Source organism: Squalius cephalus (assembly GCF_949319135.1).
Source record: "Squalius cephalus genome assembly, chromosome: 11".
Lineage (NCBI taxonomy): Eukaryota > Metazoa > Chordata > Actinopteri > Cypriniformes > Leuciscidae > Squalius > Squalius cephalus.
This window is the reverse complement of record NC_137132.1, coordinates 5,197,887-5,224,929: the sequence shown is the minus strand read 5'-3', so window position 1 is coordinate 5,224,929 and position 27,043 is coordinate 5,197,887. Positions and strand designations below refer to the sequence as shown.

Below are 27,043 nucleotides of genomic sequence, written 5' to 3'. Positions count from 1 at the left end.
TTAAAACTAGATTAAAGACGCATCTCTTCAGCCAGGCATTCGTATAATATTTTTAATCTTACAGTTAATTCCGGTCTCTAGTTCATAAACGCCAGAGGAGAACTGGCCCCCGACTGAGCCTGGGTTCTCCCAAGGTTTTTTTTGTCCATTAGGTCACCTGATGGAGTTTCAGGTCACCATTAGGTCACTTGATGGAGTTTTTCGGGTCCTTGCCACTGTTGCCTTTGGCTTGCTCAGTTGGGGATATTTTGGGGATGTTTAATTTAATTTTATCAATCAATAAATTCCACTAGAAAAAAAACCTTGTTGTATTATTTTAATTTAATACTGTGAAGCTGCTTTGATACAATCTGTATTGTGAAAAGCGCTATACAAATATACTTGACTTGACTTGACTTGACTTGACTTTCAAATAAAAAATTCCTGATAACTTACTCTTGTGATAACTTATTATTTTTTCGTGACCTTTCCAACGTGATGACGTAATGCATCTCAGAGATTGTACAAGACAGGCATTTATGGTTAAAAAGTATATATATATATATATATATATATATATATATATTATTATTATTTTTTTTTTTTTTTTTTTTTTTAAATGACCAATCGTTTTGCTAGATAAGACCCTTATTTCTCGACTGGGATTGTGTAGAGACTTTGAAGCTGTATTTAGACTTACATATGAACCTTCAAACCATTGGTTGCCATTATGGTGAAAAATCCTGGAATGTTTGACATCTTGGATGACATGGGGGTGAGTAAATTATCAGGACAATTTTATATGAAAGTGAACTAATCCTTTAATATATTGTTAGATGCCAATCATAAGAGCTGTGAAAATAAGCAAATAATCTAGGGAAATATGACAAATACACTTAGATCATAATCTTGTACAGCAGTTATCTTTAACATTTTGACTGTATTGAATGACAGAACTAACCTTTGGCTTGTCAAAAATCAGATATTTAATAAACAGATACCTGATCTCTTGTTTTCTGTTATCAAATCAGGGTTGAATTTTCACATGTATCCTCCTTAAACTGATTCTAACCACTTAATGTTTATTTCCAACCTGATGGATCAAAGGTGTTGATGCTGTAGTTTGTTTCAGCCTGCTGACGCCAATAAAATGAGCTTAATGTGCCAATTTACAGAAGATCTCAGACATCACCATAATGAATGAGCTGAAAACAGGGAACTTTTGGCTTTTCAGCAGCAGTTTAACATGATGACTCTGTACTTTTTAAATGCAGATTGGATAAAAACACAGTGATCACAGTTCACACCTGCAGTGAAGCCCCTCCCACAACAATTCACCAATAAATACTGGGAATATTCCCATCATCCTATAAGAGAAGGACAAACTCCAGGAGTAGCAGCTGAAATCTGTGTGACTGTTAAAGGGATACTCCACTTTTTTCGGAAATAAGCTCATTTTACATCTCCCCCAGAGTTAAACAGTTGAGTTTTACCGTTTTAGAATCCATTCAGCCGAACTCCGGGTCTGACGGTACCACTTTTAGCATAGCTTAGCACAGATCATTGATTCTGATGAGTCCAGTAGCATTTCTTTCAAAATGACCAAAGAGTTTCAATATTTTTCCTATTTAAAACTTGACTCTTCTGTAGTTAAACCGTGTACTAAGATCGACGGAAAATGAAAAGTTGCGATTTTCTAAGCCTATATGGCTAGGAACTACTCTCATTCCAGCGTAATAATCAAGGAACTATGTGGCTGTACCATGGGTGCAGCAGGCGTAATGTTATGACGCAGCGCCTGAAAATAGTCCCCAGCTCGGTAACTTCTTCCAACGTGACCGGGACTAAGTTTGTCTAACCTATTAGACCTATTTTCAGGCGCTGCGTCATATCATTACGCCTGCTGCACTCATGGTACAGCCGCACAGTTCCTTGATTATTACGCCGGAATGAGAGTAGTTCCTAGTCATATAGGCTTAGAAAATCGCAACTTTTCATTTTCCGTCGATCTTAGTACACGGTTTAACTACAGAAGAGTCAAGTTTTAAATAGGAAAAATATTGAAACTCTTTGGTCATTTTGAAAGAAATGCTACTGGACTCATCAGAATCAATGATCTGTGCTAAGCTATGCTAAAAGTGGTACCGTCAGACCCGGAGTTCGGCTGAATGGATTCTAAAACGGTAAAACTCAACTGTTTAACTCTGGGGGAGATGTAAAATGAGCATATTTCCGAAAAAAGTGGAGTATCCCTTTAAAGATGGAGTATATTAAAGAGGAGATTGAAGACATGAGTGATCCAGAACCATCCAGAATAAAACATGAAGATACTGAGGAACAAATAGGTTGGTGTCCATTCTTGATTCTTCATTGTTGACTGTTGAGAAACATTACGGTATCAAAGCTTCAGTTCAACAGATCTAGTTACTGGGAAATAATGAGCATTATAATTATATTAACAGAGAAAATGCAACTCTACGATCATACATTTATTATAATCTGACATCTGTTTGATTGTATTAACAAGGGAATGACAAAAGTAACCTTTGGCACATTAAAGATCTGATACTTGATACTTGTAAAAATCCCTGATCTCTTGTTTTCTGCTATTAAATCAGGGTTCAGTGAATTTCATTTATCCCCCTTCAACTGATTCTTACTACTTAATGTTTATGTTTTATTGTTTTAGATCAGGTGAAAGTGAAAGAGCAAAGACACAAACTATATGAAGTTGAGGAGGAACATTGCAACTTCGAAACTCAAAAGAGTTTCTCATTGATGGAAAATTGTAAACTGCAACAAAAAACACATAATGAAGTGAGAGATCATGTGTGTTGTGACTGTGGGAAGAGCTTTACAAGAGCTGGTGGTCTGAATGTGCACCAGAGGATTCATACTGGAGAAAAACCTTACAAGTGCTCATATTGTGACAAGAGTTTCGCTCAGTCGGGACCACTGAAAATACATGAGCGACTTCATACTGGAGAGAAGCCGTATCACTGCACTCAGTGTGAGAAGAGTTTCAAAAGTAAATCTGAACTCAGTAATCATTTGCGTGTTCACACTGGAGAAAAGCCATATAACTGTGATCAGTGTGGTAAAGATTTTAAATTATTATCACATCTAAAAAGACACCAGATAATTCACACAAACAAGAGGCCTTATGCATGTTCATTTTGTGGAGAGACTTTTTCACAGCTGGAACATTGTAAACAGCACCAGAAAACACACACCGGTGAGAAAGATCATGTGTGTTTGGACTGTGGGAAGAGATTCACTACAGCTGGCAGTCTGAAACAGCACCAAAGAATTCATACTGGAGAAAAACCTTACAAGTGCTCATATTGTGACGAAACTTTCGCTCGGTCTGGATCTCTGAAATCACACAAGCGAGTTCATACTGGAGAGATGCTGTACTACTGTACTCAGTGTGAGAAGAGTTTTAGTTATTCAAAAAACCTTCTCGGGCACATGAGGAATTATCATAAGTGGTCACAATGAGCAACATTTCATTTTCATGTCAAATAGGTAAAGTCAAGTAAATGGTGTGAGATGAACAAAATATGGTGTTGCTCCCAAAAGCACAATGTCATCTTGTTGAACTTTGTGAAAAAATGCTTAGAAAAGATTGGTGTTTGAAGCTTTAGAATATTTTTTTACAGTGTCAATAATTATTTGTATCTTTCCTACTTGGTAAAAATGGCAAAATCTGCATGAATAAGACATATTCATGTAATTTACTTATTTACTAATGTTTACTATATTGTGTGGATTGTAAAGATTCGGTGACTGTTAGAAAATAATTGACGCTGTAAAATGTTAAACAATTAAAAAACTGAAAAATAAAGTTGATTGTTTTCTTGATTTAGAAATGGATTCATTTTAAATGCCATTAAAGCTGCTGCAGTTGCAAGTGTGTACAAAGATAAAGGATTTACAAGACAGACATGACAACATTCACTGGTGTGTAATTTGATTTGTATCATGAAAGTTCAATGACAAAACATCCAAATCACCAGATTCTCTTGTTTGATTATCGCGATCGCGTTTGAAAAGCAAAACGCACCAAACGGCTTCATGTTTTTACTATTATCTAATTTCATATCATCATAACGAATGGAAACATTTGAAGTAACATGATAATCAATATATTTTTCTCTAGCTTAGTTGTTACTGAAATCTTTTGGAAGATTTATAGGCTGCTATAGGTTATTGTTATTATTTTATGCAGCACTGCGCATAGCCAATGCCTACAAGGCACAACAAACCTGGTGTTCATTATATTATATATTGTTGGAAACATTTGTGTGTGTGTGTGTGTGTGTGTATTCTGTGAATTTTAAAAAGCAATTTTAACCAGAAAAATCTAAAATTTATTCCCAAAAATCGTGCACGCCTTTCTCTTGATATCAGTATGTTCACTTTTTTTTTTTCTTTCAGGGCCCAGATGCCACTGAGGACTTCATCATTCACATGAGTCTCTGTACATGAACATGGTAAAGTGAAAATCAAACACCTTGGAAATGAAAGGTATGTACAATGTTTTTAGGAATGGCAGAAAGGTCTCTGTCTTTGGATCATTGTTTTCAATAAGTGCTTTTTTGTCATTTGTTGTGTATCTTTGGATTATGTTGTGTTTTAAATAAATCCAAACGATCTAAAAGCCATTCTTTTTTAAATCTCCTCATTCTTTGTGAAAGGTTGCTCAGAATGATAGGGCCTGATAGCTCCTAATAGGGCCGTTAGGGGAGGGTCTTTGTCTTTCTCAGGTGTGAAAAGCTTACATATTAATGATGTGATCACACCTCACGCATAAAGCTTTCTCACACAAAACACGTCGTAAAAATTTTAAATCAATATATTGTCTTCTCTGAATGAGCAGTCAGGGTGATTTTCACATAGTTTTAGAGCAAATATTTTAGGCTATGCCATACAATTTTCAAAAGTCTTGTGAAGAAATAATCAGTATGGGTTTCATGGCCTTATTTCAGTGAGAATTTTTTGTTGTATTTTCACAAACCACGCATAAATGTCATTATCTCAAAACTACAAACTTTTACATACATGCTGCTGATATATTATTGTAGCAGAGTTTGTACTGAAAACAGTGTAATTAGACTTTAGCCATGAAAATGTCACAAGTAACAGAAATAAGCACAAATGTCAGAGCATGTCAGAACACCTCCAGGGCCCAGAAAACAGCTCAGACCCCAGAGGGTTTCGTTCCTCTGGGTCAATTCTATTGACGTGTTACACATGATATTCACACGATTAAAGACGTTCCCAATGTGCTAAGCAGCACAGCATCTCATTCCGCTTTTTCAGGGAACAGGGTTACTGTCAAATAACCCAGATAGTTTTCTATTATTAAATCAGGGTTCACTTGAAAATTCACATTTATCCTCCTTGATAAGAACTGAAGTGAAATTTCAAATGTGAAAATTCTGTAATTTGTTTTCAGCCTGTTGACACCAATATAATGATTTAATGTGCCAATTTAATAAAGATCTCAGACATAACCATAATGAATGAGCTGAAAACAGGGAACTTTTGGAGAGAAAGGGGTTTTTCAGCAGCAGTTTAACATGATGACTCTGTACTTTTTAAATGCAGATTGGATAAAAACACAGTGATCACAGTTCACACCTGCAGTGAAGCCCCTCCCACAACAATTCACCAATAAATACTGGGAATATTCCCATCATCCTACAAGAGAAGGACAAACTCCAGGAGTAGCAGCTGAAATCTGTGTGACTGTTAAAGATGGAGTTTATTAAAGAGGAGATTGAAGACATGAGTGATCCAGAACCATCCAGAATAAAACACGAAGATACTGAGGAACAAATAGGTTGGTGTCCATTCTTGATTCTTCATTGTTGACTGTTGAAAAACATTACAGTATCAAAGCTTCAGTTCAACAGATAATTCTAATAACAGAGAAAATGCAACTCGGCGATCATACATGTATTATAATCTGACATCTGTTTGATTGTATTAACAAGGGAGTGACTAGACTAACCTTTGGCACATTAAAGATCTGGGGCCGTATTCGCAAAGCATTTTATCTTGCCACTAGGAGTACTCCTAAATCGCACTAAAAGATTTTAGCTAGGAGTTTTCTCTTAAAAGTTATTCACAACGCCTTTCAGACCTACTCTTAGTAAAGAAAAATGACAACTCCTAAACTAAGAGTGAGTCTTCGTTGCTATGGATGACGTCATTACTCATGCACGAGCTTGACTGAAGTGACCACCTTGATTGGCTGATGATTGTAACGCGGGAATGATTCCAAACACCTCCCCTACGATGATGAGTGACAGGTCTGAGAATGCGTGCGCTACACAAGTAGTGCGAAGGACGGAAGATGATGAATAACTGAATAAATAGCCTAAATGAATAAAGAGTAAGGCAAAACAAATAGCCTAGTAGCCTAATGAAACATATGGATTGATGCAATATCTTTGCAACATTATTGAATTAATCTGTCACTATATGCCTCTGCTGTTTGCAAAGAGAAGAACATTTTAATTTGATTCACAATGAAACGTTACAATTAGTTTACATGCAATGAGTAGCCTAGTTTTGGTTGTTGTTGGTGGCGTTATTGCATCCCTAGTTATGCCTACAATGCAGAATTGTTCCCTCGCGATTGGAAGCTCCTGTAGCCGCCGCATACGCATTTCAAAACATCGCAACGTGAAATGCCACAAAAAGCGGTTTGTGAAGGTCTTAGTGAGTTAGGAGTCCTCTCGACTTCTTTTAAGCTGTCCCAGGCTTAGGTGCTACTTTTAGGGCTAAAATGCTTCGTGAATTACTCTTAGTGAAAAAAATTAGGAGTCCTAAAGTTACGAGTGACACGCCCACTATTTTTAGGAGTTGCTCCTAAATTCGCCAGTTAGGAGCTACTTTTAGCCTTAAAATTCTTTGTGAATACGGCCCCTGATCTCTTGTTTTCTGATATTAAATCAGGGTTCAGTTGAATTTTCACATTTATTCTCCTTGAACTGATTCTTACTACTTCATGTTTTGTTTTGTTTTTAGATCAGGTGAAAGTGAAAGAGCAAAGACATAAACTATATGAAGTTGAGGAGGAACATTGCAACTTCGAAACTCAAAAGAGTTTTTCATTGACAGAAAATTGTAAACTGCAACAAAAAACACATAATGAAGTGAGAGGTAAAGTGTGCTTTAGCTGTGGGAAGAGCTTTACTACAGCAAGTCATCTGAAAGTGCACCAGAGGATTCATACTGGAAAAAAACCTTACAAGTGCTCATATTGTGACAAGAGTTTCACTCAGTCGGGAAACCTGAAATTACATGAGCGAGTTCATACTGGAGAGAAGCCGTACCAGTGCACTGAGTGTGAGAAGAGTTTCAAAAGTAAATCTGAACTCGGGTATCATCTGCGCATTCACACCGGAGAAAAAACATATAACTGTGATCAGTGTGGTAAAGATTTTAAATTATCACATCTAAAAAACCACCAGATAATGCACACAAACGAGAGGCCTTATGCATGTTCATTTTGTGGAGAGACTTTTCCACGGCTGGAACATTGTAAACGGCACCAGAAAACACACACCGGTGAGAAAGATCATGTGTGTTGTGACTGTGGGAAGAGCTTCACTAGAGCTGACTGTCTGATACGGCACCAAAGAATTCATACTGGAGAAAAACCTTACAAGTGCTCATATTGTGACAAGAGTTTCACTCATTCTGGAGCCCTGAAAGTACATGAGCGACTTCATACTGGAGAGAAGCCGTACGACTGTACTCAGTGTGAGAAGAGCTTCACCAAATCAAGTAATCTAGTGAAGCATATTAAAAAGCATTGTTCTGTGTCACAGTGAGCAAAAGTTTTGTGTGATTCACATAAAGTTAATGTGTAGTTACTTAACTAATAAACTTTTGTGTTCTGTGAAATGCCACAAGATTTGTGTTTTATAGACCCCTTTTGTGCCGACGTCACAGTTACGTCACGGCGCTAGCTGGAGGCAAAACAAACGGAAAACTGGAGGCGGCCAATACAAACCAGCACAGATTCGGCTACATAATAAGGAGCTTAAATTATTATTTTTATTATTAAATGTCATCTTGTTGTGTTGTTGGGTGCAAGAATCGATGAAAAATGAGTATGCTGTATCTGGAATTTTCATATCATTAAAATTGCACCGTAGTGTCTGTCACTCTTTACATTGTCGTATTCTTGGTGCTGGACTGCGGATCGTACCACACAAGTCTTTACATGACCATTCAGCACATAGTTATAGGCATCTAAATATATATATATATATATGCCCTCAGTTTCTCTTTACCCTCGGTTTCTCTATCAAGTAGGTGTAGAAGTCAGGCCACTCAACCGGAGGTAGCGTTAACGTTAATCCTGTCAGATCGTCCATTGACTGAGCGTGTACGGTCATCTGGTTCCGTCCGTTAAAATTAACTTTTGCAAATAACAATCGCGGTCCTGGACAGTGAGTGACCTCGCACATTAAGACAAAATCGGATTTTCTACAGTCATTGTTAAAAAACAAGCTAACAAAACTTGCAAACTAGCGTTAGTGAAGCGGCCAGAGGGATCTTTCTGCCTCCAGCTAAGCCCCGCCCACACAAATACGTCACCATGTTTACCAACTGTAAAAGGGTCTATATGCTGGAGAAAATCATTTAATTTTTTGATTGAATGCTTAAAGAAATACCAAAATTAAAAGAGACTGGAAGCAAATGTAAGAAAAAAACAACAACAATCAGTTATTAGTCAATATATGAAGCAATGGACCGCTTGCACTGAGCTTCGTGACGCACTTCCGTTTGGAAATGGTACATCTCACTTATTTCCGGTTATGTTTACTTTCAATGTACTGTGGTCAATGAGTTGAACAAACGCCACCTAAAATGAGTGTTCGCAATAAGATTTAAAAATGTGGAATTTGTATCGACAGTAGAAAGTATATTCTGATGTTTACAGTGTGCAGAAATTTCCAAACTCATCGGAAAAACATCTTTTGACATATCATATCAAAGGCCTTCTTAAAATGTAATCTATCAAGTGACTGTACTCCACCAAATCCATAACTAATCTAATATTATTATGAACAGATCTTCCTTTAGAAAACCTTATTGTGACTCGTTGATTCAATTATTTATGCCCTCTTTTAAGCAAAGCAAAACGAATGGGCCGCCGATGTACGAGTTTTATGGGCCGTTAAGACAAAAAACAAAACAAAAAAGTATGAGATGTGTCGGCCCAAAAAGCTCGTCGGCCCGCCGGGAATCTCCCGGTAGTCCCGATGGCATTAGCCTACATGCCTGGACGTCACACAAAACAAAATCCTACCTGTAGCCTTTCACCATCCACTTATTAGTGCTTATTTAGCTGCTGTCGCATCAATTGACATGCCATCTCCTTTCCTCTCTTTCTTTTTCTATTTTTAGCCCCTGACAGCTTTTTTTGCGTTATCCATCTTTTTCGACGACAACTCACTAACGTACTCGTTCCTGCTCGCTCAGCGCTCACGGCGCCCGCGCCCGCTCGCGATATTATCCCGCCCTCTTCTATGTCAAAATTAAAAAATAATGACATAGGCAACATCGCTGTCTGTATCTGACAGGACAGTTAACATTGTAAGCTAACTTACCTCAGGCTTGCTTTCCGATGTGCGGTTCTTTGTTCGGCAGTGTGTCCAGTTGTCAGACTCGCGGTGTAAAAGACTTTGAAAACAATTTTGCCCTAACATTACTCTGCCTCGGATTGGCTGTCAGGTTTCGGCATTAGGAATGATGATTGTTTTTCTAAAGCTGCAAAGTTTATGGTAACTATAGAGATATAAAGCAGGTAATGTTGGCCACGACCACGACCCCCCCACCCCCCATATAAATATTTTCTCATCGGATCTGCACAAATCACGTAGGTGACCCATTTTGGTTTTAAAGCGGCGAATTTCGCCGAAAGGTGAGGAGTTTTCATGCCTGTAAATTCAGAAGCGATTTGCTCGTCTCTAGGCACTTTTCTTTGCATTCTTTAAATCCGCCGGCATTTAACTTGGAAATCTCTGCGATCATGACACTGTTCCTCCGCATTTGAGTCGTTATTTCTTCTAATTTTTCGTCTTGTGAGTCAAAACGAGCGGTCAATGAAGTGATGGCTTGTAGCAGAGTTGCATTAGTGATGTCGTCGTCGCATGACCTTATTTTTTTCAGGGTGTTTGCTTTATAGGGGTTAAATGAGACGAGTCACGACTTTTAACTGCAGGATCGGTCTGTACCTCCATCTCTGAATCGACTGAGACCGGAGCTGGAGTCGAGCCATGAGCCGGAGGGATGATAATCTTTGGGTGAGTAACTTGTTGAGAAGATTTCCGCATTTTGAGGACACAAAACACACGCGGAGAGAGAGGTCTAGCATTTGCCATCTAGTCATAGCCATACAACATAGTCTATACTTCCATAGCCTGTGCATACAGTAGCATTTCATCTTTTATAAAATGAGATTTTGGCCAAATGTATTTTACAACAGGAAAAACTGAGCGCCCCGCCTATATAGCTACAACAAACTAGTTTGTAACCTGTTAATGAAAATGTAATGTGATGTCGCCGGCGCTGTTTTAATGACGGACAAAATGCACATTTGCACACATTCGCTGGTCAAAAACCCCGTAACTGCATTTGAGTTTGACTTTTTCAGTTTCAACACATGCCCCTCAAAAGGTCTGTGCACGGCCCGGATGCCTTTAAATCTGCTGCAGTAAGTTGCAAGTGTGTACAAATATAATATATTTTGTAGTGTTGAGAGGTTGTTGTTTTTTCAAGCAAACTTCTGTTAAATGTTTTATTAGGCTATTGAATTGGTAGATTCTGAAACTATTAATTAAATGCGTTAAACAACTGTTTATATTATTTTACTTTATGTATATTATGTATTTTTTGCAAGACAGGGGGAAAATATATAATTTTGTTTATAAATAATATATTGAGTTTGTTCTGTGACGTCATTTGTAATGGACTGGTCGCGAACGCTCAGTCAGAACAGCCCATGGGTTGTACTCAATTTCCCAATCTCCCCAGTCTCTGCGTGGCATCATAACTGCGCGACGCCATACTTGACCCACGGTTGGAATCGGATGAAAAATGATAGTGAAATGGTATTGATTAAATTTTGGGGGGAGAATATGCCAAAAAGGGTATACCTTGGTTATATGAGCTACCCAGTGAGAATGTATGTGCCAAAACCAGTGAGGTGTTTTAACTGTCAGAGGTTTGGACATATAGCCAATAACTGTAAAGAGAAGAAGAGATGTGCTAGATGTGGGGGCGAGCATGACTACGGGAAGTGTGGAACAGGAGTGCAACCAAAATGTTGTAATTGTGGAGGAAGCCATAATGTGGCATATGGAGGATGTGAGGTGATGAGAAAATAAGAGTGGAAAGAAGGATCACTTGTGCAGAAGCAGCATGAGTGTCAAGAGGACACGATAATATCACCATAGAAAAAGCAGAATTGGGGGTTGAAGAACAACAACAAAGAACAAGTGACAAGATTTATGTGGACAAAAAGGACTTGGAGACGTTTATTGCAGGAGTGATAAACAGTACAGCTGAAGTTAAATCAAAAAATGATAAAATACAGCTGGTTGTCAAAGCAGCAGTAAATCATTTAGGACTAGTGGGACTGACATGGGAAGAAGTGGGCGAGAACCTCAACAATCAGTCAAGCCAGGAAGCATCATGTATTGGTTAATATTAATGGTTATTACCTTACAATGGAATGCTAGAAGCTTACTGGCCAATGGCCAGGAATTCAAACATTTCATCAAAGACAGGAAAGTAAATCCAGATGTGGTATCCTGGAAACTTGGTTAAAGCCAAATTTAGAGTTTGGGACTTCCGGTTGTGGATGCGAATGAAAAAACTCTAAATCCCAAAACTCTAACTCTAAACTCTAGTCCCAAACTCTAAATTTGGCTTTAACCAAGTCTACTTCATTCGCATCCACAACCGGAAGTCCCAAACTCTAAATTTGGCTTTAACCAAGTTTCCAGGATACTACATCTGGATTTACTTTCCTGTCTTTGATGAAATGTCACTTTTTCTACCTCGTGCTCCCTGTACAAATCTTCTATTTTATCAGTTTATAATCCTTTACCGGTTTATTTTTTCCAAATGTAATGAGATAGCAAGTTTAATATACACGGAAGCAGAAAATGGCATCCAAATCAACCAAGCATGCGAAGAAAGACACAAGTAAAAGCGACGCGATCACGGCTCATGGCGAGGTTAGCATGTCAGCCTTGACTATCTTAATTGGAAGAACACAGAGCCGCTCTCTCTTCCGATTTCAAAACCGCTTTGACATCCTTAGAGGCCAAACTTGACCTCGTCCAGGCTGCGGTGTCGGACCATGGACCACGAATAACATCATTGGAATCCAATGCAGACCTCCTCAGCGAGCGAATTCACTCTCTGGAAGCGGTGTGTGCCGATCTGACTGAGAACTACGCTAAACTCAAGGCCAAAACAGCAGACCTGGAGGGCCGCAGTCGGCGTAATAATATCAGGATCATTGGCTTACTAGAGACTGTCGAGGGTCCTCGGCCCACAGTGTTCTTTTCTGAGATGCTGTCGGAAATTATGGGCGAGCAGATTTTGCCGTCTCCTCCGGAAGTTGACAGGGCTCATCGGGCTCTGATCGCAAAGATGAAACGGGGAGGGAGGCCAAGAGCGGTTATAGTCCGTTTTCATCGGTATCAGATCAAGGAGGCGGTGATACGTGAGGCCTGTAAAAGAAGAGGATCCTTGCAGTATCGTGGCAACCCGATCGCCATTTACGATGACTACAGTCCGGAAGTTCTGGAACAGTGCGCTCAGTATCGAGGGGTAATGGCAGAGCTTTACAATCTTGGATTTAAGCCATCCCTTCTTTTCCCCGCATGGCTGAGGATCCTGACTAAGGAAGGTGAGCAAAAGATGCTTGCATCGGTGGATGAGGCCAAGGTATTTTTGACGGCGCACCGTAGTGCCTCTTAGTGATATGACAGCCGTTCAATAATCTTGAACGGTGGGGCTTATGACTTTATTTACTTTTTATGTCACGAGGGAGCCCGCTGTACAACATTGACTTAACTACGCCAGATTTTCCTGAGCTCTCTGACAATATATAAACGGTTTACTGTTCATTGAAAGTGTTTTACATCATGCGGTCATTTCTACGTTTCTAATGACTGATTGGTGCTGTGGTATTTGATCTGATACCATCGTTGAATTAGATTTGTTGTATGATGTATCTCGTTTTTTTTTTTTGTTTTTTTTTTTTTGGTGCAATCACAAATACTGCTTGCAAGAATTTGATTGCAATTTTTGTTTACTTTAGGGGATTTTTTTTTATTATTCTATATATATATATATATATATATATATATATATATTACATTCTCATTTATTTTGATTTGCCCTGTGATCAAAGATGGTATTCATAAACTCTGGCAAGATAAATGGGATAAGGGGGGAAAAGGTAGGCATTTATATAGTATTCAACAGAGTGTAACAGCTAAAATGATCAGCTCACTTTCACGACAGGAGGAAACCTGGTTCACCAGGCTAAGGTTAGGACATCAGGACTGAACAGCAGCTTACACACAATAGGGAAACAGAAACCGTGAAGCGTGTACTTCTGACATGTAGACAGTACTCTGAAGAGAGAGAAATACTTAAGAGGGTAACAAAGAACTATGTTACTTTGAGCGAGTCTACCTGGAACACAGTCTACAACCAAAGCAGTGATAGAGTTTCTAAAAGAAACACAACTAGCAAGACTTTAGCTGGAGGAGCTGAACACGCAGTGCCAGCTGAAGCTTGGGCTCTGATCTCCTTTTTTTTTTTTTTTTTTTTTCTATTTATTTTTTTATATTTTATGACGTCCCAATGTGATCACACCTCAGTCCAGTAGATGGCAGTAATGCACAAAGATTGCAAGCTGCCAATAAAATTCACTGAAGAAGAAGAAGAAGAAGAAGAAGAAGAGCCCGTGACTGGAGAGAGTCAGTCAGGTAGGTCTCTGCATTGAAGAGTGAAAATAGGCTTTATTAAGTGAAGTTTTAAGTTTATATTAATTATAGCAGTTATTATATCCGGACATAAAACTGGAACAAAAGTTTGTTTATTCGTTTTTCCGCCAACAGTTCAATTTATTTTTGGAGTTTTATTAACGCACGGGTTTGTTTTATGTTGCCGCCTGCGCGCTAAATTAGAGTAGTGTTTTTGTTGTGTTCGAGTCATTTTGACCCGGTGAAGATTTTCTTTTTCCCGAAAATACTAGTTACAGTTTTTCTCAGTCGCTTTGGTGCATTTCTCACATCACTATTTACATTTGCACAACAGTTAATGCAGTTCTCAAAACAATTAGTACAAACTTCAAAACCTAGTTGATAACCCGCAAAAGCGTGTCACTTGCTCAAAATGGATCTCATTCCTCAAAAGCAAGTATTTATTTCAATGAAAGTGTCAGTGTCATCAAGATGAAAAGTCCTGACACTATTGTTTATGAACAAGATAGTCAAATGGCTTTGTCATGTTTTCATTATGACAGTTTACTCTGTAAATGTTTTCCAATGCAAAAAAGTTAGATCTTGGTGACACTACCTGAAAATGCTCAAGACAGCACTATATACTATTTGCACAGCCATTTGAAAAATACATTAAAGTTACACATTACTGTATTTAGTGAGGTAACTAAGTACAAGAGACTGAATATGTATGTTTCACATTTTTACTGCATATGCTCTTTGCAATTGTAATTTGTTCACAGCATTGTGCAAAAGAAAAAATACACCCTTATTTACAACAAACATAAACTCCCTTTGGGTAGAGCTGTGCACAACTGTAAACAATATTGCAGTACATATTGGAACTGAACATACAACATACATAGTACTGTAATCATTCATGCACATCCAGATGTTCCTCTCTGTCTGAAAGCTGAGATTCACCTGAGAGAAATTGTTCAATTTAGGAGACATTTTCAGAAAAAAAAGATTTAAAAAAATGTGTAAAATTTGCTTGACAGATTTTGACAACTAGTTCAACATTTTTGTATGTAATGACTCAAGAAATGAAATGAGGACTATTAGTTTTATATGGAATGACTATTCAGCATTCACAAGTATAGTTAATTTTGACTGACATGACATAAGCAAATGATAATGTTATAAAACAGCAGAGAGTTGTATGAAAGCGATTGATGCATGTCCAAAAGCATTTGCAATTTATTGGAAGGAATGAGAAACTGCTACAATGATGTGCACAAATGACTAAATGTTGTGGAGGTTGAACTACCGGTAACTGTTGTGCAAATGTAAATAGTGATGTGAGAAATGCACCAAAGCAACTGAGAAAAACTGCAATGTTATCACATTGGACTGAAACATAGTGACTTTGTTCACAAAGGGTATACTACGGAAGCCCTGAAACGCAATGTGAAAAAGAAAAAAAAAAATCCGTAAATGTTTTTTCATCTAGTATTTCGAGATTACAGAATATTTCGTATTTCGAGAATACAGTCTTCCATAGAAGTTGCGTGTGTGTGCATTCATAACTCCCGTTTCACACGTGATCCGTTTGCAGTGCGAATGCGGTGCGTTGCGGTGCACGCGCTATAGTGCTTTCACATTTGCTGCGTTTGCAGTGAATAACTGATCCGTGGCTGTACCACAAACACATACTCACTATTTTTATTTCAAATCCAGAAGTTATGCAGCAACTTTTATAAAAAAAAAAGGTTTGTCAGCATTGCGATTCTCTTTGTACACATACACTCTTTAATGGACTATGCACGTTTAAACACAATTTAAACAACGTAGGCCTATTATTCCATGCATTACTTCTACTTATATTAAGTTGCTCAAGCAAGTGGTCAAATATTTAACCATGTACTTATATTAAAATCGCAAACATTTTAAATTAAAACTTAAAATTGACAAAAACAGCCGACTCTCTTTTCTTTTGCATTTAAATTTGAATACAATAAATCTTGCATGTCACAAAGAACTTGTTTTTCCACCTCCACGAATGAGACGAGTGTTGTTCATTATGTCACCTTGTTGAGGTAAATTGTAGTTTTCCTTGCTTTACTCCAGTCTTAAAGTAAAAAGATGACTGTGAAAAAAATTTGTATTTAATTAAATACTTTTATGGTGAGATTACTACATTTTATTTAATTAAACGCATTTATAGTGAAATTACTACATTTTCATGTCAATCTGTGTTCATTTTGACCACGAAACATGCGTTGTCACTTTAATTCAGCACGTGCAGCACAGCAAAAATAGACTCGGTGCAGAAATGCAGTGTGAAAGCTGTACAGCAGTGCAGCGATGAACAAAATGAACACAGATTGACATGAAAATATAATAATCTCAATCTCAAAAACTACAATTTCTCAACAAGGCGACGTAATGAATAACACTCGTCTCATTCATGGAGGTGGAAAAACAAGTTCTTTGTCACATGCAAGATTTATTGTATTAAAATTTAAATGCAAAAGAAAAGAAAAGGCAAGAGAGTTGGCTGTTTTTGTCAATTTTAAGTTTAAATTTAAAATGTTTGCGATTTTAATATAAGTAGGCTACATGGTTAAATATTTTGCCACTTGCTTGATCAACTTAATATATAAATAAGAAGTAGCATTGAATAATACGTTGTTTACATTGTGTTTAAACGTCTATTAAATATGTGTACAAAGAGAATCGCAATGCTGACAAAACTTTTATTTAGGGCTGCACGATTAATCGCAATAAAACCGCACGTGATTTGGCAAAGGCTGCGATTATCTTATGCGCAGCTTGTCAGTGGAGTGCGGCTGATTGGTAGTAAATACTGCCCCATCTGAACGCCAGAGGGCGCTCTCATGCGAACACGATAAATAGGCCCCGCCGCAGAAGTACAATAATGCGCATCATTCCAGGAAATCCCTATCGCTGTAGCTGAATAAACAGAAGATTGAAACGCTTTGATTAAACATGACTTATAAATACACGACTGCCTTATTCTGTGTAAGTGTTGTAACTTTGCAGATGTTGTTTATGCTCAAACAGCAACATTACACACTAACTAAAGTTAGAAAAGTTAAATCATAATCAACCACCCCTTTAAATAAAAGTTGCTGATAACTTCTGGATTTGAAATACAAATAGTGAGTAAATGTGTTTGTGGTATCAGTGGATCAGTTACGCACTGCAAACGCAGCAAATGTGAAAGCACTATAGCGCATGCTGCACCTGCACCGCATATGCACTGCAACACACACTGCAAACGGAGTATGTGTGAAACGGGCGTAACGGTGCGTGCCCTCTGGCACAGAGGGCGTGTTTCCAACTCATTACTCGCGTGTTTGTGTGTGTAAAGAAATGCGCTTGTGAAGTCGAACTGCCTCGGACATGGATCTACACAAAATAGTAGCTTTTTACTTTTATCTGGGCTTTGAACAAAAGGAAATTCTACAGGTGCCAATCTACCAACATGCATTACCATGGCATTGCCTATAATCGAGCACACAGACTCCGCTGGAGTAGGTATCACAATCTGGTCCAAACTTTATGTGGCAGTAGGGTGACCACCATCAAACAAACCAAATGTGGGACGATTATTTTAAGTTTGTGTGGGACAATGTGGGACATGTTACCAACACTAAAACATAACCTGAAACTGTTATGTTTATCCAAGTTAATAAAAACATTTCTATTCTGCCTTTCAGCTGATAAAAATGAAATTAAACCAAAAACTTTCATATTTTTAGAAAGGATGTGAATTAAAACTACCACAGCAGGCAACAAGTTGATAAATTCTGTTAAATTTAAATTTACCGATTTATCCATTCATTTTCTGACAGGGAACAAATGTAACAAATCGCCGCTCCACATTTTGATTGACAGCCATCACAACCTACTAGTGACCGTGTTTACTCTTTTCCTTTCAACCATTGGATAGGATTTAAAAAACGGCTGTTGTATTTAGGGCTGGACCCGAATATTCGTTCGGTGGGTTGGTATTCGATTTGAAAATTTGACATTCGAATATTTGTTTTGTTTTTTGCACACCTGGGATCCCCCGTTATCGTTTTATCGCCCAGCCCTACTTGCAATGCAATTACTCAAAGTTCCCCCAAAATAACTGTAATATTGACAAATGCTTTAAATAGACTTCACATACAGATATTACAATGTGCAGTTTTTTTTCAGTATCATTCATAATGTCTTAATATTAATTAAAAAGTAAAACGAGTGAAAAACATGTATATTAGGGAGTGAAAATAGCCAATAAGCATTAGGGATGTCCCGATACCACTTTTTCACTTCCGATACCGATGCCGCAGCTTTGGCTATTTGCCGATACCGATATCAATCCGATATTTTTATTTTATTCTTGAACTAATACCACTAATAATAAAATATATGGAAGCACTTTGCTCAATTAGCCACATAAAAACATCTCACTCAAATGGAGAACAAATACTTCTCCAGTATATAGTCCACAACAACAGTTGATAATGAAAGACTGCCACCCTTTATTCAAAAGACCTTGAGATATGTCTGGTAATTGTACCTGAATGAATTTAAAATTAATTTGCTATATTTCAGATCAATATATTTGTATATATTGTATATTTTATATTTTAATTAACTTTAACGTTATTCTCATCTGAATTATAAATAATTTATTTCTGCATAAAATAACTACCATTAAAAACACATTTGATTTTCTTTTTTAATCAATGTAGAATGTGTAACTTCAAAATAAACAGATTAGTGCTCTGTTTTAGGACAAGAAATGAAAACCAATGCAATATGAGAAATGTCCAAAAGATGAGATTTTTTTCTTTTAAACAGCGCGTGTGTGTGTGTGTGTGTGTGTGGTTTTGGTTGGGTGACAGTTGTAGGTTACAGTTTGACAAGAGTTTACAGTTTGACAAGCACAATGTTGTGTTTTACACAAATATAAGTAGCTAAACACTTTTTGCAGTTTTAATGATGTCCTTGTCCTGTATGAACAAAATGGAGTATGTTTTTATGTTTCCACTGTTCGATCGTGCCTCTCTCTCTCTGACACACACACACACACACACACACACACACACACACACATTCCAGCATTGCAATCTTGACATCGCAGCCTGTTCATTTTGCTGCGTTCACACCAAACGAGAATAGAGCGTCAAATTCGCGTCTATCGCGTCTAGTTCGATGCTTGAACAGTTTGAATCCATTCGTGCGTCCAAAGCGAATAGGACGCGCCGCGCGCATATAATGATAAAGCGAGCGTTTGAAGCGAAATAGACGCGCGTTCAGAGCTAAGGCGGGGCTACAGATTAGGTGTCCCTAAAGAACCCGCATATGTCTATGCGCGTATCTAACAGTAGTTCCGCATTACATTAATTAATGTGCACGGCACGCAAGTTTTATTTATTTTTATACCATATATTCTCTGTGTAAATCCATGCACCGAACCGTGACGCATGTACCGAACGTACGTTTAATACGAATACATGTACCGTTCCACCCCTAATAGGTATCGATCATAGATATCGAATAATTTTTTTTCTCCCCTCCGACATCCGATCTAGCGTTCTGGGCCAGTATCGGCACGATACCGATGCCGTGGATCGGATCGGGACATCCCTAATATAAAGGTTAATAAAACGTTACACTCACTTCTTCTTCTGGAGGTGCAGCCGGAACACGAATAGTTGGTACCGATCCTTTTTTCAGGAGCAGCTTCTTAGCAAAACCAGCTTTATACTGACCCTCGTTTGTAAAGCAGTCTGGTGTGTGAAATGATTCGCGCAAACATGAAAGCATTGACGTTGATCGTGGGGAATATTCCCTTCGAAAACAAACTCAGCCACTGCGTCTTCAGCGGTTCGGATTTAGGAACATCAAAATGATGCTGTGTTCCTTATTGCACCCAAGAACAGAACACCACAATCGCTTAGACGCCATTCTGCTCATAGACAGTGCTCCAGCGTATCAACAATGACCGCGCCGGTCCGCGCGGGCTATGATTGACAGCTCGGAAACGCTGCTGTCAATCAACAATCGTGGGAGGGGCGTCCGACCGTGTGACGTCACAAAATCGAACGGCTTGATTTGAGAAGGGGGGAAAACATATAAGAAGATTAAAAAAAAAAAAACACTGGATGGATTTTTATAATTTTATGATGGTTGTGTACAGGCACTGCCAACACACATTTCAGTACAATCAACTTGTAAAAGTGCATGTACCATTATATGACCCCTTTAAAAAACGCTGGTACCGTGACGGTTTATTTTGTTTGGTACCGACTTGGTACCTAAGTACCGGGTCTTTTGACAACACTACACCCAATATCGGATTCAATCTTTTTGTCAACTTGTTCTCTTTCAATTAGGACTGGTTCTATTTCTATTTGTATCTGATTAAATGTAGGCCTCATTTATCTGAGAGTAGGCATCTCATTTTTATGAGTAAAAAAGCATTATTTATGAATAATTTTGGAAATATTAAATAAAATATGAAAGAAATTTGCACTGTTGATCACACTAGTCTACTTTAATGTTTCACCAGGAAGTTTGTTTTGAAAAACTTTTATTTTGTACAAAATGGCACAGAGTAACACTTGTGGTGTTCCAATGGGCCATTGAAAGTGAATGGGAGAGACTGAAAAGTTTTCAGGAGCATGTTCATTATGTTCATGTACACATATGTGACCCTGGACCACAAAACCAGTCACATGGGTCAATTTTTTGAAATTGAGATGTATACATCATCTGAAAGCTGAATAATTAAGCTTTCCATTGATGTGTGGTTTGTTAGGATAGGACAATATTGGTCGAGATACAACTATTGAAAATCTGGAATCTGAGGGTGCAAAAAAATCAAAACATTGAGAAAATCTCCTTTAAAGTTGTGCATTTTATTCACGATTGTACTGCATTCACTCACAAAAATACATGTTTTATATATTTACGGTAGGAATTTTACAAAATATCTTCATAGAACATGATCTTTACTTAATAGCCTAATGATTTTTGGTATAAAAGAAAAATCGATCATTTTGACCCATACAATGTATTGTTGGCTATTGCCACAAATATACCCGTGCGACATGTGACTGGTTTTGTGATCCAGGGTCACATATGTGCATTTGTGCTTGCAAACACCGAGCCCTTGGACCTGTGCATGTGTGGATACATGTATACACACACTACCCTAGCAAATTAGACTTAAAATACTCCGTCATTTATGGTCATACAGAAAAGAAATATGAAAAAAATAAACTGTTAAATGTCTACTTTTTTATGTGTCCACTTAAAGTCGAAACAAAACATTGTGCTTTTGTAAAATAAAGAAAATAAACAGGGTGTGCTTTCTGCCCCTCTGTCTCCGTAAACTTTTTTTCTGGAGCACGGCTCTAAGCTTAAACAAAACTCAGCGAATACTAGTCACACAGGCATAAGCAATATATTTTTATAAACATTTAAGTCTCTGCTATTAAATTATCTAATTCAAAACGAAAACAAATATTCTCTGTTTATGTAATCTGTATGAAAAGATAGAGATGTCAGTTGTTCTCATGGCAACTCATTATCTGCTAATGTAAACATGCCTATAGAGCGCGCGCTACTGAAACGCTAAGCAACCGAGGGTTCATCCCCTCCATCTCCGCTGGGCACTTTTCCAGCATTTTTCAAATATTGCCAGTGGGTTGAGTTACCCTTTAACGTATGTTTTTAGCCATATATGTGACCTGTGTATTAGATGAATTGCAGAACAGGTAGGATGGTAATTAACATATCTTTTCTTATACATCCTTCAGCTGAAAGACAGTGAATCTAAAGGTGTGTGTGTTGATTGTCTGTCCTCTGTCAATAAACTGCAGATGTGGTTAATTTAGGTGAAATCTGCTATATATTTAAAAGACAAACATTTTTTGACAGCATTCACTGGTGTGTAATTTAATTGTATAATGAAAGTTCAATGACAAAACATTTAGCCTATTATCTGAATAACTAGATTTTCTTGTTTAATTAGATGGAGTTTATTAAAGAAGAGATTGAAGACATGAGTGATCCAGAACCATCCAGAATAAAACATGAAGATACTGAGGAACAAATAGGTTGGTGTCCATTCTTGATTCTTCATTGTTGACTGTTGAGAAACATTAAGGTATCAAAGCTTCAGTTCAACAGATCTAGTTACTGGGAAATAATGAGCATTATAATTATATCAACAGAGAAAATGCAACTCTACGATCATACATTTATTATATTCTGACGTCTGTTTGATTGTATTAACACGGGAATGACAAAAGTAACCTTTGGCACATTAAAGATCTGATACTTGATACTTGTAAAAATCCCTGATCTCTTGTTTTCTGCTATTAAATCAGGGTTCAGTTGAATTTCATTTATCCCCTTTCAACTGATTCTAACTACTTTGTTTTTTTGTTTTTGTTTTTTTAGATCAGATTAAAGTGACGGAAAATTGTAAACAGCAACAAAAAACACATAATGAAGTGAGAGATCATGTGTGTAGTTACTGTGGGAAGAGCTTTACTAAAGCTGTTAGTCTGACACGACACCAACGAATTCATACTGGAGAAAAACCTTACAAGTGCTCATATTGTGACAAGAGTTTCACTCAGTCAGGAACCCTGAAAATACACGAGCGAGTTCATACTGGAGAGAAGCCGTACGACTGTACTCAATGTGAGAAGAGTTTCAAAAGTAAAACTGATCTCAAGTATCATCTGCGCGTTCACACTGGAGAAAAGCCATATAACTGTGATCAGTGTGGTAAAGATTTTAAATTATCAGCAAATCTAAAAGAACACCTGAAAATTCACTTAAAGGAGAAGTCTTATTATGCATGTTCATTTTGTGGAGAGTTTTTTACACGACAGGATCATTGTAAACGACATCAGAAAAAACACACTGGTGAGAAAGATCATGTGTGTTTGGACTGTGGGATGAGCTTTACTAGAGCTGAATATCTGAAACAACACCAAAGAATTCATACTGGAGAAAAACCTTACAAGTGCTCATATTGTGACAAGACTTTTGCTCAATCTGGACAACTGAAAGTACATCAGCGAGTTCATACTAGAGAAAAGCCATATGACTGTACTCAGTGTAAGAAGAGTTTTAGATCTAAAAGAAGCCTTCTGACTCACATGAAGATATGTCGTAAGAAGTCGTCACAATGAGAAACCTTTAGTTTTAATGTAAAATACATTCTAGTAAATGTTCCGAGATGAACAAAATATGGAGTTGCTCCCAAAAGCACTATATCATCTAGTTTAAATTAGTGTCAAAAATTAGCTATTTCTTTTCTCGCTGTATAATTATTTAGAAAAATCTGCTTGAATAAAACATATTCATGTAATTTACTAATTTACCAATGTTTACTATATTGTTTCCTGATTGGACAAGAGTAATTTGCTGTAAAATTTTAAACAGCCTACAGAAAAATAGAGCTGGTTGTTTTCTTGATTTTCAGATGGATTAAAATGCCATTCAGGCATGTGCACAGGTAAGGCTCAACCTGTGTAGAGCACATGCCTGTTTTTTTGGTGGTGGTTTTTTTTTTTTATTCTTCAATAAATCAATGCTATTGGTTTCCCTTTACGTCTGTCTGTCTGTTTTACAATACTTATTTGCAGCTGTATCATACAAATAAATAGTTAAAAAATCATATATTGTGATTTCTGGAATTTTTTTTTTTAGATTATGTCTCTCACAGTGGACATGCACCTACGATGACAATTTCAGACCCCTCCATGATTTCTAAGTGGGAGAACTTGCAAAATAGCAGGGTGTTCAAATACTTATTTTCCTCACTGTAAAAACACAAATTTTATGGCTGACATATTTGCTCAAGAATGATTTCAATTAGTTTAAATGCATGAGGATCACTGGCTGTTTGGCTTAGTTAATAAATTGTTAGATGCCAATCATAAGAGCTGTGAAAAATAAGCAAATAATCTAGGGAAATATGACAACACTTAGATCATAATCTTGTACAGCAGTTATCTTTAACATTTTGACTATTGAATGACAGAACTAACCTTTGGCTCGTCAAAAAATATATATATTTTTGGATATATTTTTACGGATATTTAATAAACAGATATCTGATCTCTTGTTTTCTGTTATCAAATCAGGGTTGAATTTTCACATTTATCCTCCTTAAACTGATTCTAACCACTTAATGTTTATTTCAAACCCGATGGATCAAATATGATAATGCTGTAGTTTGTTTCAGCCTGCTGACGCCAATAAAATTAGCTTGATGTGCCAATTTACAGAAGATCTCAGACATCACCATAATGAATGAGCTGAAAACAGGGAACTTTTGGAGACAAAGAGGTTTTCAGCAGCAGTTTAACATGATGGCTCTGTTTATTTTTGTCAGTCTATCAATACTAATCAAACAAACCTTTTAGGAGAATCAGATTTTGTGTGAGAGAATACCAATAGACAATAGAGATTGTCACACTTGAGTTGAGCTTCAGATTAATTTCACAAAAAAAGAGAGTGAAATTAGGCTTTTTGGAAATTTAACTAACAAATAAGTAAAAGTAGAAGATTCAACATAAACAACATCTCACAACAACATGTTGAATATCAGCAAAGACGCAGAGAAGAGACGTCAAAGGAACTTCAGCAAAACAAGGATGAACTGTGAAGTAAAATCAACTTGTAACTTATAAATAGTGTTAAATTGGTTTTATGTGCCCTGTTTAATTCTTATTTATCATCCTGTGTTACACAAATATTAACTTCCATATTTCAGATGTTGTCTTATAGTAATAATATACAGCCTTACTATGTACAGCAAATATGGTTACATCATTTCAGAGTAATTAAAGTAGTGAGTATTTAGTCAAGGGTCACACCTGCAGTGAAGCCCCTCCCACAACAATTCATCAATAAATACTGGGAATATTCCCATCATCCTACAAGAGAAGGACAAACTTCAGGAGTAGCAGCTGAAATCTGTGTGACTGTTAAAGATGGAGTTTATTAAAGAGGAGATTGAAGACATGAGTGATCCAGAACCATCCAGAATAAAACATGAAGATACTGAGGAACAAATAGGTTGGTGTCCATTCTTGATTCTTCATTGTTGACTGTTGAGAAACATTACAGTATCAAAGCTTCAGTTCAACAGATCTAGTTACTGGGAAATAATGAGCACTATCTCTACGAAATTTATTATAATTAGTGCTGCCAAACGATTAAAATATTTAATCACGATTAATCGCATTAATGTCATAGTTAACTTGTGATTAATCACACATTTTTATCTATTCTAAATGTCTCTTGATTTCTTTTTGTCCCATTATTTTTTCTCATCTTAATGCTCTTATCAACATGGAAAAGTGGTGAGAACTCCGGTCAATTTTAACATTGAGCTCATTTTTTTGTACATTAGGAGTGCTGTCAGTACAGAGAACAACGACAAAAATGGTGTTGCCTACACCATGTTATCCTCTTTTTAAAATTTGCACCCTGTTGACTTCAATGGGGCAAGTTTTAACCCTGCTTTTAGCCTCTTAACATCCTTGATGTGTCATTACAAGTGCACAGGTCATGTGAGTGATTCCTTCAGAGTGAACGCGGGTGAATCTGACTGCAGTAGATGTGCAAGATATGAATAAAAATGATGTTTATTCAGCCAGCGCTCATACCTGTATTTACTTCCTGTTTTCGGTCGAAGTCCACAGTAATCGCTTGTCAAGTTCACGCGCATTGGTTTAGTACGTATGATCATGCGTCCGAACTCGACAATCGATTACTGTGGACTTCAACCGAAAACAGGAAGAAAATACAGGTATGTGCGCTGGCTGAAATAACATCATTTTTATTAATATCTTTCACATCTACTGCAGTCAGATTCACTCGTGTTCACTCTGAAGGAATCACTCACATTGCTGTGCACTTGTAATGACACATCAAGGATGTTAAGAGGCTAAAAGCAGGTTTAAAACTTGCCCCATTGAAGTCAACAGGGTGCAAATTTTAAAAAGAGGATAACACGGTGTAGGCAACACCATTTTTGTCGTTGTTCTCTGTATTGACAGCACTCCAAATGTACAAAAAATTAGCTCAATGTTAAAATTGAGTTCTCCTTTAATGGGACTTAGCTATAGTCCTCGGGGGTCTGGTTTTTATTAAACTATTATTAAATCAGGGTTCACTTGAAAATTCACATTTAACCCCCATGATAAGAACTGAAGTGATATTTCAAATGTGTAGATTCTGTAGTTTGTTTTCAGCCTGTTCACACCAATAAAACGATTTAATGTGCCAATTTACAGAAGATCTCAGACATCACCATAATGAACCATAACTTTTGGAGACAAAGAGGTTTTTCAGCAGCAGTTTAACATGATGGCTCTGTATTTTTTAAATGCAGATTGGATAAAAACACAGTGATCACAGTTCACACCTGCAGTGAAGCCCCTCCCACAACAATTCACCAATAAATACTGGGAATATTCCCATCATCCTACAAGAGAAGGACAAACTCCAGGAGTAGCAGCTGAAATCTGTGTGACTGTTAAAGATGGAGTTTATTAAAGAGGAGATTGAAGACATGAGAGATCCAGAACCATCCAGAATAAAACACGAAGATACTGAGGAACAAATAGGTTGGTGTCCATTATTGATTCTTCATTGTTGACACATCCAAATGATCATAACCTTGTATATAGCATAATGTATATAATATATTAAAAAGTGAATGACAGACCAGTGAAAGATCTGATCTCTGTAGCTTTCTCTGCTATTAAATAAGGGTTCACTTGAACTGATTCTAACTTGATGTGTATTTTAGACCAGGTGAGAGTGCAAGAGCAAAGACAAGAACTGAATGAAGTGGAGGAGGAACATCGTAAGTTTACATTTAAAAGAACAAAAGCCAAAAAGACGCACACCTGCACTCAGTGTGGAAAGAGTTTCACACAGAAAGGAACCCTTAAAATACACATGAGAATTCACACTGGAGAGAAACCGTATACATGCACTCAGTGTGG

The 27,043-nt window shown here is 37.3% G+C and overlaps 2 protein-coding genes across 4 annotated transcripts in view; one reads left to right on the top strand and one right to left on the bottom strand.

Annotated features, from left to right (window-relative positions):
- Nucleotides 1-27,043, bottom strand: part of LOC307167486 (uncharacterized protein) — a 565,869-nt gene that overhangs the window by 121,238 nt on the left and 417,588 nt on the right. The gene's annotated exons all lie outside the window — the stretch shown is intronic.
- The window catches only part of LOC307167496 (uncharacterized protein), a 69,063-nt gene continuing 55,983 nt past the window's right edge, over nucleotides 13,964-27,043 (top strand). The window contains exons 1-3 of one of the 2 annotated variants that reach the window (XR_013822799.1): nucleotides 13,964-14,021; nucleotides 22,036-22,120; nucleotides 22,467-23,688. Coding sequence is in view for 1 of the 2 variants with exons in the window: in XM_079886655.1 (XP_079742781.1) it covers nucleotides 25,019-25,103 (85 nt within the window). In the remaining variant the exon portion in view is untranslated. Of the gene's footprint in view, nucleotides 14,022-22,035; nucleotides 22,121-22,466; nucleotides 25,104-27,043 lie in introns of those variants that run through there. The other variant, XM_079886655.1, reaches the window with a different exon arrangement.